Genomic DNA, 14,709 nt, shown 5'->3' on the forward strand with positions numbered 1-14,709 from the left:
TTGACAGAATCGCTTTATATTTAGTCGTTATGACGCTATCAACATATCCATTTGTTAAAGATTATTGTCCGCCATCTTGTTTTTTCCGACGGAGTGATCCGGCGGAGTGATGTGATTCGGTGGTGGGCGGGTCCTGGGACCAGGAGCGTGGATTATGAAGGATACATACGTGTAAATGGACTGTTTCAGCCAATCAGAATAGAGAAATTTGCATGCCGTTGTATAATCAGGTATAACGTCTGGAGCTGTTCCACTGACATGAATGGGAGACTGATTTTGTGGAGCCACAGAAAGTGTTTCCTTTTTTTTTTTTTTTTTTTTATTATTCTGTTCTGAAACATAAACTGTTCCCATGATCTCAGAACATTCCCCTGGGTGTTCTCAGTGTCATCTATACAAATCTTTCTCAATTCATTGTCTATGGAGCAGCTCCATACTTTATACTTGATGGGTTTCAGCACTCTAGTTTTGGATTTGGCTTAGACCAGAGGAATAACATGTAGAACTTGAGAAATTGGGCGTAGTTCCCCTTTTAAGCATCTCTGAGAACACTGCATCTCAAAAAGTAATGTATGATTATGTCTATAATTCACAGTCCCTGTCAGAATTGGATTCAGGTATGCGGCGGGGTGTCAGTGTGGGGAGGCACAGCTGTGCCCGTTTCAATGGGCATCTTAACTCATTCACTGCCAGCTATTATCCTTATCCCATTCTCACTGGGCCACGCTAAAAGATAGGCATTTTCACCGTGCGTCACAATGTTTGCATAGCTATATCTATATTCTAGCTATGGAGACAATACTATGGCTCATTTGACAGTAACTATCTATCGTCCAACATGCAAAAAGGAGTAAATATTTTCATGTATACGTTTTTGCGTGTTATCTCGTGGTGAATATTGTATAGTTTCAGAGTGATCTGGGCTAATTCCTGAAAGCTGGGTTTTGGAGCGTTATGTGAATTTTGCTAAAGTCGTTCGCGTTTCTCACCTGGACATGCTAATAAAACTAATAATGGGGATTTCCAGTATTGATGTCCATCGGGTCCCCAACATAATCTGGCACAACACATGCATCGAGTGTCCTGGACACGTTCCAATGTGCTCCGATGAACCGCTAGACTTGCCTGGGCCAAAATTCTCCGCCCGGACGACATTAGATGCGACACACAGTCTGGAACAGGGTTTCAAAGGGTGGGCGATACTGCACTCTCGGGGTCTCAGTATGGCTTTTAACGGTAACATAGAGGTCTGTGAGACGGCATAGAATATTAAAATCGAAAACGGACCAAATAACATATATATACATGATTGGCACTCAACGGTTGGCGAGCAAACGCGTGTATATATACGTGAATGGCACAGAATGAGTTAAACACGCCCACTTTGGTGGGTGTAGATTAATTATGTCCTTCCCTGACGCGGGAGGCTTGTATGCTTTCTACAACGGAGTTCGGCGATTCATTTCTGGTCATGTGACATGTACGCCCAATCGTGGGACCGCAAGTGTCTACACTGGTTAAGCTTAGGCGCTCTTTCGAAGTTGGTTAAGGTTAGAGTTTGTCTTAGAGCATGGCGATAGAACGCCAGGTGCTTTGCAGGCTGTTCGACGTGGAAATGGGCAAGTGGCCAATCAGATTCGCAAATCGCCGAACTCCGTTGTAGAAAGCATGGACGCTGCCGGGCTACCCCACACCCACATGTAAAACATTTTACAAACCGGGCTCCTGGCTTCATAAATCAAAGCTAATTCATTGCTTGAGACTTCTAACCCTGTCCAAATGACATTGAATAATTTTCCACCAGCACCTAAATAAAATGTCAGACCAAGTCCTTACGAAGACTAGGCAAAACATTTTCCATATTTCCCCTTTTAAAGTTGTCTGCCCCAGTTCGATATAATTTAATCGTCATTGACCCCACACTTAACATCCACATTTGCTGTTCGCTAGTGTTATCGTTAACATGGCTACCAAACATAGGGGCTAATGTCTGGGTTGTTGGGAATGACACTACAGTAGCCAATAGAAAAAGTGGACGTTAAGATGTTTTGCATAGACGGTTGCCTATCGACAGGAATGAGTCGTTACCCCTACTTTGCCTCATAAAACAAATTATTTACAGAGAATACTTAGTTGTTGAGATCACTGGATGGGGGCTTAAATGAAACAACACGTGAAAGTAATGGGTTCATTAAATTGCCGTTAGTTTGCTTCTCATCTCACAAGCTCTATATTGTTGCTGCTCTTTTATTATTGTTACTTTTTAGTTTTGTCATGTCAGAATTCTTTTCATAAAGATTGTTTGGGTTTCTATTTCAGTTGAGTTTGCCTTTTTCCTGTCTATATAATGGGGGTATTTCCTGAGTTTTTCAAATGTCACTAAACCCTGTCAAAGCAAATATAGTGTTTTGTACATATTTTTGAAATTATAATAAATTGAGAAATGTGTCAAGGGTTTTGAGTTTTACATTCACTTAAGTGTTGGTACACAGTAGTTAATACATCAGCAATCCATTCAAAATACTTCCAATTAATCTGACAATCATAAATATTACTTCTGCAAATATTACATTTGACGGGACTTTCTAAAATGTTATCAACTAACATCAGGGATGTAGGAAATGGGTCGCAAACAGTTAATGTATAACAGATTTATTTACCTGAAACCACAATTCATGTGATACATTTTACAATCATCTCTGAAATTACAGTACAGCAGGTTTGGCAAACATGCCACTGAAGGGACTTTTTGGCAAACATGCCACTGAAGGGACTTGCGTTCCTCACTGTAATACATGCATCACTGCACCTTCCTTCCTTACAAAGTCTGCTGCCAACATGTTGCACATCAGTGCAAAAAGAAAAGTCTGTTTGGTTATTATACATATCCCATAAAATTATTTCCTTAGGAAAAGATGACCAGTGTTTTTGAGCTTATTTAACATTTGCACTATTGTTTGACTAATGGCTATTCTATTTATCAATACTATACATTTCCCATTACACAAATGTGGTAGAACATATGATGGACTCAAAAGGACATGCACCATGGAATATTGTACAGTTACTGTATATAAGTTACTGTACACCTAGATTTACTGAGACGGCGTTGAGGCCCGTCCTCTCCAGACTGAAGGCTAGTCTAAAGGCTCTTCATGCAGGAGGTTGGAAAGACTTGACAACATGGAACCGGCTAATTTGAATGAAACATTTTCATAATGATTTATGCCCATTGTTCAATAAAAATATACTATGACTCATGTATTTATGGAAAACGTGTGATCCATGTCTTTTGGACTATTTTTATTTGACATGCAGGTCTTGAAAGATGTGGCGCTGCTCAAAACACACATGCACAACACTAAACGAAAACCTTGAAGTTCCTTTGAGGAATTTAGAGGAGAGATGGGCTTACTGGGCCTGAACTGCAGAGAGAAGACAGGGAGAAACAAATTAATGGACAAATATAAAAAGGTATAATCATCCAGCATTGTGAACAGCACACTTATCCATTGCCTCCTTTTTATAAATACAGCTAACATGGGAAAAGGCCATGCCACATGCAAGAAAATAAGGACTGAACACAATTAGCAATATTCAATAAACACCATGTGCTCTGGAATGTGGGAGAAGCTGCCTCTGCCAGTGATGCTACCAAAATGGTCCTACAAACAATCATAAAAGAACAGGCAAAAGGTCATTTTGCCAAGAAGTCAATACCAAAGGCCTCTACTCTACACAATGTGTAACTGGCACTTGCTGACAAAGGAGGCATTTTGAAATGAATCCATGAACTTACATTTTCCTCTATATTACTTATATTGATGGCCTGACATACTCATGACCATCTAAGTATATTTAGTTATAGTAATGGATATAACAGGATGGTGTTGACAAAATTACGTCATTTTAAAGCAACAAAACCTCTTAACACTTTGAATGCCCATCACGAGATATCTCAGGTTATCAGCCCGCGGGTTGAATGCCCATCACGAGAATTCTCGTTTTCTTTTTTTTATTAGCGATCTGAATTCATATTTCATCAACCGAGTCTACCGTTGGTAACCCTACCCTGCCCCGCCAGGCGCTCAGATGTGAAAAAAGCGCCCCCTATGTCTCCCAGATGGTAATGCACCATTTTGGATTGGACTCAATGAAAATGGATGAGAAAAAAAAACTCCGGAATCCACATTTTACTTCTCACGCATGTAACCGGAGCCGATCAGATTCATTCTGGAGCCTCAGCACAGCGTGTAATATGTGTTTTACAGTATACACGTTGGATCAATAAAAGGATAGATTTTTGGAATGGCGATCAGGAATTGGCATAATCCATCTGATCTCAGGTAAGGAATCTATTTTACCAGTCTTAGGATAATCAGACCCGTTTTCACGGAGATATAAGCTTTTCCCCTATAATGTGATATGGCTGTGAGAGAATCGATTTTCAGCGCGCGGCACCAGCTTGCACACGTACACATATACTATCGATAATCTAGCGTTTTTGAAAACTATTCATAAATAGGCAGAAAAATGACAACGTTCTAGAATATTACAGTACAGGGCGATTATCATGGATTTTTTTTTTGTGAAAACGAGGGCTTTTCAAAATGCTATAAAAACGGAAATTAACCGATAAAAAAACAATCCGCTTCGACAATGTTGACTGGAAATGAGTCATTGATAATACGACGGGCAGATTAGACACATAGCCATAATTTAAAACATAGATTAGGCGATATTAATGCCAACATTGCAGTGGATGGTGGGCATTCAAGCACTAAATGTGCGCCCCCTGCTGGGCACTGAAAGTGTTAAGTAACTTAAGCAATGACAGACTGCAAGGCTTGGTGTGTAACCATGTAAAGAACGTGAACACCAGGGGGCATGCAGATAAGAGGGTACTCACTCTGTTGGTAAAACAGATGGAAGGCATGGGAAGAAACAAGAGTTAGGTTTGAGAAAAGCTCAAGCACTTACTGGCCTGGTATTACTGTGGAGGGCATGCAGGGACACCTACCTACAGCCTAAAAACACACCCAAGCAAAACTAGTGTCAAAGTATGGAGCATTTTAAAAACAAATGTTTCTATACATAGTCTACCATCTTGTGTGCTATAATACAGATATACAGGCTCTGTGTTCTTTCAGTATGGCCAGCGTTGTGGCCAATAGTCTCTGCTAGTTGGTAACGTACTAAACACAGAGTCTAGATCACATACTGGTTACAACAAAGTCGCCATTTTGTGCTCAGCTGATGAGACCATCAGCTTCTTCGTGCGTTTATATATTCAAGTACAGTATGTGCACATTATACATAACCTAGAAAGATTATTGTAATTTAAGACACTACAGTGCCTGTAAATTGAGACTAAAATCTAAAAAGTGATCCTTTAAAGAAATAAGTCGTAATGTGTTCTGTTCAAGTAAACAGGCTCGTCTATATATCCAAAAATTGCTTTGAATCAAACTAAAGGTAACATTTACATCCTTGTCCCCTCCTCCTTCTTTCAAGGAAAAAAATAGTAACAATATAATTCAACTTAAAGGAACATGCCAACATTATGGGAAATGTGCTTACCATCTTCTCCAGTCAGACAAGATAGATAGATAGAATACCAATTGTCTCTCAGTGTTCAGTAGAAAGCTATCTGGCTACAAGCTAGTCTAGCTTTGCACAAATGAATGGAAGCGGATACAGACCACTAGCCTAGCTTAAAACTCCGGGAGAGGTGTTTTTGGCCAACAGCTAGCTGGTCCGTATCCGCTTGCAGCCAAACAGCTTTCTACTGAACGCACAGAGTGGAAATTGGTATCCATCTTCTTGTCTACTCTGGAGAAGACTGTAAGCACATTTCCCCTAATGTTGGTGTGTTCCTTTAAAAAGGCATGTGAGGGTTTTACGCTTGCGTCTTTTGCAAAAGCAAAATGGTGAATACCTTGACAATTAATAATATGCCAATCTTTATGAAACAACCTACAGAGACAAATGGATAATAATAATAGCCATATCAATAGCACTGAGGTAGCTGTGCTCTGCCTAGTGCAGAAAAGAATCCACAAAAAAGGTACATAGAGCTCAAAAAACTAAAAAGGGCAGGATAGAGAATGCTACTCACACCAGGGCAAAAGTAATGCATTTCTTTCTACAGCCTCAGAACTGTAAATCTGCACTATGTGGTCCTTTATAGTCATTGCACATGCACGTAATTCTTGTTCCCCACATCCGAACACCCAAAATTACAAAAATGTCGCTCTTCATAAAATAGTGTAAATTCTCTGTACATTAACCTTTAGCCAAGCTCCTCCATGGTTGGCCTCAACCCATAAAAAAGGGGGAGGGGGGGGGATCAAAAACAAAAGCTTGACATAAAAGTAAGACATATGGACATGACAGACCACAAGCAATTAAAATACATCCATTTAAAGAAATAAAAATTACAGAAATAAATAAAAGGAATGGTGAAAATGTCTGATACAATGGCCTGGCGGCTGGACAGACCACGCCCACTGACAATGGTACAAGTGCTCTGACTGGAGCTCTGTAGTTATAGTAGTAGTACAGCAGTTGTTCCGGAGGTTAATGAAAACGGTGTTAGACGTGTGTTAATCTCCACTTCACACCGGTGCACAGGGTGAGGGGGGGGGGGGGGGGGAGTGCACAGGAGTCAGTCAGGACCAGAACATGTCAGACACGTTAGTGTCGATGCTGTAGATCCACACCAGCAGGGGGAGGGAGACGGCCACGAAGGGCCAGGAGATCCCCTCCATGCATGCAGACAGGGAGCAGCCTTTTCTGGACGAACTGTCCCGCTGTTTACCAGATTCCAGGTAGTTCCTGGCCGCAAACTTAAGCAACTCATCCAGCAGGATGACGGGCAGGGAGATCTTCAGCACCATCACCCACTGGGTCATATCCAGGGGGGTTATCTGGAAGATGACCTAGGAGGGAAGACGAGAGAGTGGGGGGTAGGAGAGAGAGTATGAATTGATCATATTCACACGGTGGCCATTTTGCTCTTATGTCGTGCTCAGGTTGGGATTCCTTTCCACCCTGTTCCCGATTATGGTCAATGGGGAACATGGTTGACTTGGTGTGGGGACTGAAAAAAGAGTTGTTGGGTAGCGGACTTACAGGCAGAGGCTCCACATAGAGGATGAGGAAGTGGAGGGACATGGAGAGGCAGATGGCCCCCAGCAGCCAGATGTTGTCCCAGGGAGGCATGCGCAGCAGGGACTGGTTCTCAGACAGACTGGAGATGGGAGAGGGAAAAGATGAACACAGCTAGCACTTCATTCATTTTAATTTTTGACAATTAGCGGTGTAACAATACACACATTTTCTGATGGGAACAATACACACACACACACACACACATGCATATATACATAATACTATATATATACACACATACTTTCTGACTTGGCTCAGAAAATAATTATATAATATATAATATATCTAATAAGTCGTAACCAATGAAAATTGCTTTAAAACAATTATGCCAATAGACTTAGGGAAGAGAACACAGTAGATTTAGGGAAAAGAACAAGAGAAGAATTGTAGATTTTTTTATTTGATTTTTTTTACAGTTTTCATTTTCTGTGTTCTCGAATCAAACAATCTTTGATTGAGATCGTTACACGCCTACCATTCATGTACCGAATCATACAAATTATCCTTAGAAGACAAGTTTTCATCTCTCTGCAGGGGACTCACCTGTTAAGAGCGTTGCACATCTCGATGGTGACGAGCACTGACAGAGCCATGGTCATGGGGTAGGGGGACTCGAACACGTGACAATCCAGGTCCTCAAACTCTGGGTTGTCTGGGGAGCACTGGAGGAAGTGGCTCTGAAGGACAGGAGGAGAGGAGTCAGTTGAGGGCAGAACATTTAGAAAAGGAAGGCGATGCGATGAAACAACATGCATCTAATGTAGTAGAGCTTCACCTATACGTGTCTGGTATTAGTTCTCACTGGACTATCTTGCTGTAGGAAAGCCCTGTTAATAAGACTACTTTGTTCTGTAATAGCCCTTTAATATGTTGTTGTTGACAGGAAAGGGTAATTGATTTATGCCAGTGTAATCATTCAGCGTGATGTGCCCCAGCTAGTGTCGCACTCTAGTCTTCTGATAAGGTTACTGGCCCTTTAAGAGTTTCTCCCTCTAACGTGGGCGAGTTGGTCTCCGTGTTGCTGCCTGATGGTGCGGCTGTAGAAACATCTGTCCCTTTGAGGAACGTGTGCGTAAATGACACGTGAGTACAGTACTTATGTTTAGTTCCTGCGTATTCATTCACTCAGCTTACTCTACACTTACAGTATGTTCACATTGATCCATTCCTGTTGACGTTGTTTATCTCTGTTCTCGAGAGGCTGCGCCGTTAGCTTAGCCGCATGTTAGCCAGCCTAGGCTGCCTCTGCTAGTGATGTGCTGCATGGTTAGCTTAGCTAGCCTAGGCTATATAACTATAACTCACTCATTACCTCTAGTGAATTGAATGTATCTTTACACCTGGTTTACAGTCCGCCTACCTATATTGTTTACATGCATTGCATGAGTAATTCCCTGCATAGGCTATGTAGGTTATATATAATAACTCTGGTTAAGTGAATGTCTTAGTTACTAGTTGCACTATATTACGAATGAATATTATTGTAGCTATAGACCACATGTTTATGACATTATGTTTATGTACGTCACTACTGTGTTTACTAATGTATACTGTATTGTGTTCCTTTGTGTTTACTAATGTATACTGTATTGTATTCCTTTGTAGACAACCACACACATGCAAATTCCCAAATACAACCATTAACTGCAGCACGCCTCTGTGTGATTCTTTAATCGGAGTCACAACCCCATAGTGTCCGCCAGCTCTATCAAACGCACCCTGTGGAGGCCCTAGCCCTCCGTTTCACTTGCGTTTGTACTTTTTTTTTTTTTTTGGTCCACTTTTTCTCCCATTTTTCTATATTTTCTCCCATCCCAATTTCGTATCATCCAATTCAACCCTCCCCTGTCACGAACGCTGTTTCTTGCCTCCCACAAGCCGGCTGCAATGTGGACTAAGTCATACATAGCACAAGTCCCCTCCGGTACTTGAGGTAACAGCAGTCGCATCTTTTCACCTGCGCAGCTCGATCTCTCAGTGTCGAGGAGTAACGCGTGGGAGGCTCACGCTGCCCCCGACACTTCCTGATTCTACTGCGCAGGCGCACCAACCGACTTGTAGGAGTCGCTTGTTCACAACGTTCGATCCCCACCCTTCAGTTTTCCCTCCCCGTAATACGGCCAATGTGTATTACTGCGGACGACCAGCTAAACTGAAAACAATGTGGAGAGCTGGATTCGAACACGCGAATCCTAGCGTCTCCACACTGGTGGCGAGTGCCTTGCCCACTACACCACCTAGCCGCCCTGCGTTTGTACTTTTTTATATTATATTGTATTTGTATCTATACTTTAAGTGTATCTGTAGTGTATATAGATACTGGACTGTATAGGACTGTGAAGCTATGTATCCCCCACCCTGTATCCCCCCCCCCCCCCCCATGCTGCTTTGATGCCCAAATTTCCCCAAGGGGATTAATAAAGGATCATCTTATCTGATTACCGATTGGAAATAGAAAGGCACTGCACTGTTTTTCTGAATTCACAGTTTCAAAAATGACAGATGATCCTAGGGCGATATTTCATATCTGGTTGGGGGATGGCTCTCTATCGGCTTCCAGCATCCCACCCAGACCCTTGAAACAGACTGGAAGCGTGATGGGCACAGAACCTCATGCAGAATGGCACCGCTTCACTTCAGTGCCCATGTTAATAGGCACTGTTGTCAGCACTGTATGCACCCAGCTCAGAGCTCCACTCATGGATGGGTAGGGATTAAACTGGGAGATTCACTCGCAGTGACTCTAGAATGCATTAAAGAACCCATATTATGCCCAGTTTAATATTTTCGTGGTCTACTTACAAACATGTTTTATGGTCAAAAAGCACCTAGTTATAGCTGTACAGGCTGTGTGTCACTCAGCCTGAAACAGGCTGTGTTTTGGTTTCCGTCTCTTCAAATGTAAATGGGATGCTGCTGCTGAATGGAAGCTTCCATCTCACAAACTTCAGATCAAACTGTCAAACTAGGCATTGCAGATCAAATATAAATGAAGATCCAGCAATTACCGGTACATAATCTCACCTAAAATGTTGTCAGAAACATATTGTAATATTATTTTGAAACATACAATACGTTTATGAACGAGCTGCCACATTGAAAAACATATTATGGACTAAAAACAAGGCATTCTAGCAAGAAAGGCTGAACTACAAATTAGGTGTTTCAGGCCGTTCAGGGGCAGTGTTTATTTTTTTGTATTTTAACACTGCCAATAGTGTTCACAGGGACAACAGAGACCTCTACACCACCCAGCCGCCCACAGGAGCAGTCTTTTCCATTTGGCTGGACTGGATTTTGTAACTCTGCAGATGTTCTACATGCACCTCCTCCAGCTACTATATATAAACACACTAAAAGGTAAGAGGAAAACACAAAAAGCATAATATGACCTCTTTGAAACAGCAACAGTGATTTGTGGGCTCTAGCGCCAACATATGCCTCTTTTATCCAGCCATTCTGCTATCCCACTTCCTATCCTTGTCACACTTCCAAAACCGTAAATATGTACCTGGCATTGGCATTTCCAAATCAATAATCATAACACTTGTACGTGTACTCTACTGAAATGAGAGGTGTGTTGTTTTGTAGTGTTGTGTTTCTGTGTCATTTTGTGGTGTTGTGTTTCTGTGTCGTTTTGTGGTGTTGTGGCGTCAGACACACAAACCACTCACCAGCTGGTACAGGGTGATCTGTGGTCCATCTTCAGAGACGGTAAACCACCAGGCAGCAGCTCCAACAGTAGCAGCACCCACATAGCCTGGCGCAAAGACACAGATAGCTCATTACCATACATTACATAAGCAATCTAGTTCTATGAAGCAAAGTACAAAGACATACATTCTCTCTCTCCCTCTCAAAAAAAAGGGAAAAAAGGAGATGAAAAAAAACTCACATCAAAAGGGATTTTAATAGTTTTATTCATATTCGTGAACATGAAAATTCTTCTACCAGTGAACTTGAACCTGTCATGGAGATGTACAACCTGGAGCCGCTAGTTTAACAGCTTCAGAAACATGGTAAGGATGGCAAGAGCATCCTAGGGGATGTCTTTGTATGTGTGAGGCTGTATGTTTTGTATGTGTGTGAGGCTGTATGTTTTGTATGTGTGTGAGGCTGTACGTTTTGTATGCGTGTGAGGCTGTATGTTTTGGCTCAGAATTAATCTAATTGAAATAGTCGACTCATATTGATTTCTAGGTTTTCTAATTGGTTCGTACTTGGTAATATGGACAACTGAATTAGCTGGGTACGTTGTTCTGTTGTGTTGCCTTGTTGAAAAAGGTACCGTTAACTTACTTCCGATGGCCATGTATCTGAAGAAGAGCCAGCCAGAGATGAGGGGCTCCTTAGCATTACGGGGTGGCTTGTCCATGATGTCCAGATCGGGAGGGTTGAAGCCCAGGGCCGTGGCAGGGAGACCATCAGTCACCAGGTTGACCCACAACAGCTGAACTGGGATCAGAGCCTCAGGGAAGCCCAATGCAGCAGTCAGGAAGATACTGCCCAGAGAGATACTCTGTTAGTGACAATAAGGGTTGCACCGATACTAGAATCCCATATCAGGCAGACGCCAGGCCAAAACAGAAAACACAGACAAACAATGTTGATCTATTTTGCACATAATCTCACACATCTCCCAAAACCGTGAACAGTTTTGCACACATTATGTTCATAACTGTTCTGGTCTTGATGTTCTTGTGTTTGACGTACGTGGCCCGTCAAACTGACCAGGGGGTCCAGCACCGTGTTCCTTGAGCACCTCCTCTTTTTGCATTCCTCATATGGAATGGAAATAAAATAACGTTGGTTCAGTACATTAATTTAGTTCGACATTTATTGAGAGTTAAGTTTGAATATGGCCACCAGTGATGTCAGAGGACGCTGAATCCTTAATTACAGTTCAATGAAATGGAGATGAAAAAACATAATTTCTTTTTTTTATCCGTTTTTTTTCTCCCATCCCAATTTAGTCGTTATGCCAATTCCCTTCCTGGTCGTTGCACGCATAGCCCCACTGTCGGCCTAGGGAGGGTGAAGACTACCACATGTGAAACAGGAAACAAACTTTGAAAACATTGTTATCATTTGAACTACTGTTATTGTGTTTCGCTGGCTGACATGTGGAGTCAGCCAGCCGCTTCTTTTCACCTGAACAGCGAGGAGTCTCACTGGGGGAATGTAACGCATGCGGAGGTTCACACTATTTCCTCCCGATCCCCTCCCTGCTGAACAGGCGCCCCGACCGACCAGTAGGAACCGCAGTTTACAACGACCAGGACACATACATACCCCGCCGGCTTCCCACCCGCTAACACTGCCAATTGTGTTAGTAGGGATGACTGACCAAGCCGGAGGTACCGCTGACAGCTGGATTCGAACCCAGAGTCTCTGCGGTGGTAGGCGAGTGCATTCTCAACTGCGCTACCCAGCCGCCCGCAAAAAGAAATAAAAATAAAATAAAAATAAAACATAATTATAAAAATTTCTTAAAAATTTTCGACAATTGCGGCAGCTGGGTGGCGCAGCGGAGATTGTGCTCGTCACCAATGCAAGAGACTCCGGTCTCGAATCCAGGTGTCAGCATTGCCTCCGGCTTGGGCCGGCCTTCATACTGGCTCAATTGGCAGAGTCAGCGGGTGGAAGTCGATGGGTGGTAAGCTGGACGTTGTGGACAGCGACTCCTACAGGTCGGTTGGGGGACGCCTGCACAGCAGAGACAGGAAGTAGCGGGGGTAGTGTGAGCCTCCCACACGTTACACCTCGCCAATGAGAATCCGCGCTGGCTGCCTCCTCGTGTACCGGAGGGAACACGTGATGCAAGGCTTCTATCCTCCCTACAACCGACCAGTGGGGGGCATATGCGAGCAACGTTCAAGACAGGGGAGGGGAGAATTGGAAACACAAGATTGGGATGGGTGAAAAATAGAAAATAAGGAGAAAAAGTGGATTTTTTTTTTTTTTTACAATTCTGGCACATACGAGGCATGTTAGATCTCTAATGGAGAAGCAGGTTATTCAATCTCAATCATTTTTGTCCATTGACCCCAAACTAATGGTCACACCTATACGGTTCTGTAGAAGTAATGGATTGGATCAGTACACGGTTACTACTAAAAGGTTTAGTGAATACGTGGTATCGGTACATGCTGGTGACAACATACCCTATGGAGGAGGACCAATGAGAAGGTGCTCCCACCCATCCCAGAGGGGAGACTTACCAGACGACCTCCCCCACATTGGAGGAGATGAGGTATCTGATGAACTGCTTCATGTTGTTGTAGATCGCTCTTCCTTCCTCAACGGCAGCCACGATAGAAGTGAAGTTGTCATCGGCAAGGACCATCTCTGAGGCGGACTTGGCCACTGCAGTGCCAGAGCCCATGGCGATGCCGATCTCTGCCTTCTTTAAGGCAGGGGCATCGTTCACTCCGTCACCCGTCTGTGGAGGAAGAGGGCATCAGTTCTGGTACACAGCTCACAAGTTCAGAAGAGGGAATAGGCAATGCTCTAGGACGCCATCATATCAACAGCAAAAACAATACAGCGACCAAGAAGGATAATCAATGGTGTGCATACCATCGCCGTAATCTCATCGAAGCTCTGTAGGAACTCAATGATCTTAGACTTGTGGGAAGGTTCGACACGCGCAAAGCAGCGCCCGTGGGTCACGGCCTCTCCCTGGTCGTAAGGGCTGAGGTCGTCAAACTCGCGTCCAGTGAAAGCCATGCGGGAGACATCGTCGTTCTCGCCTATGATGCCGATGCGGCGGCAGATGGCCACAGCGGTGCCCTTGTTGTCCCCGGTGATCATGATGACACGGATGCCGGCCTTACGGCACAGCTTGATGGCGGCTGCCACTTCCTGTCTGGGTGGGTCCAGCATACCAACGCAGCCTACAAAGGTCAGGTCAGACTGGCCGGAGACAAATAAAACACAACTATTTTAGCTACATTCAATACTTTCTTGGTCTCCCTTTTCATGATCAAACATACCAGAGCAACGTTATTTTACAGGTTATGATGATTACACCGGCATTGAAATGAAGGTTCACCTCATACTCTGAGAACTTGGCCGTTTCGGTCAGCAGCATGTCATCCCTATCTGGCGGGTTGTCTCGTGTGGCCAGAGCGAGGCAGCGCAGGGTGTCGCGGCCCGTCCCGTAATCGCGGATCACAGACAGGATCTTGTCCTTGATTCCTTGGCTGAGGGGAACTTTGCTATTGCCCATTCTGACATGGGTGCATCTGTCAATCACTCCCTCTGGGGCGCCCTGGGGGACAGAGAATATGGTGGAAGGTTGACAGAGTGAAAAAGCTTGACTGCAGTATAAATACTGTACGGTTTAAAAGTTCTGAATAGAAACTACACTGACCTACAAAGTCAAACAGCAGTAACTGCATGAGTAAAACTAAGAAAAATTACTATTAAGTTCATCTCCTGTCCAGCCGTGACTATTCACAGTATTTGATCGCAGACATCTTGGTAGAAAACAGGTGATTGTAATCAAATAGCAGGTTATCATCATTAAATGAC

At 43.4% G+C, this 14,709-nt stretch overlaps 1 protein-coding gene across 2 annotated transcripts in view; it reads right to left on the minus strand.

Annotated features, from left to right (window-relative positions):
• Positions 1–94: 94 nt before the first annotated feature.
• The window catches only part of LOC311244928 (sarcoplasmic/endoplasmic reticulum calcium ATPase 2-like), a 66,746-nt gene continuing 52,131 nt past the window's right edge, over positions 95–14,709 (minus strand). For both annotated transcript variants that reach the window (XM_084334631.1, XM_084334630.1), the window contains 8 exons: positions 14,228–14,446; positions 13,753–14,088; positions 13,395–13,615; positions 11,473–11,675; positions 10,848–10,933; positions 7,717–7,850; positions 7,135–7,252; positions 95–6,941 (listed from right to left, as the gene is read on the minus strand). In XM_084334631.1, coding sequence (XP_084190757.1) covers positions 6,672–6,941; positions 7,135–7,252; positions 7,717–7,850; positions 10,848–10,933; positions 11,473–11,675; positions 13,395–13,615; positions 13,753–14,088; positions 14,228–14,446 — 1,587 coding nt within the window. In that variant the 3' untranslated portion in view covers positions 95–6,671. The remainder of the gene's footprint in view (positions 6,942–7,134; positions 7,253–7,716; positions 7,851–10,847; positions 10,934–11,472; positions 11,676–13,394; positions 13,616–13,752; positions 14,089–14,227; positions 14,447–14,709) is intronic.

Source organism: Notolepis coatsorum (genome assembly GCF_963971535.1).
Source record: "Notolepis coatsorum genome assembly, chromosome: 1".
In the NCBI taxonomy this organism is placed as follows: Eukaryota; Metazoa; Chordata; class Actinopteri; order Aulopiformes; family Paralepididae; genus Notolepis; species Notolepis coatsorum.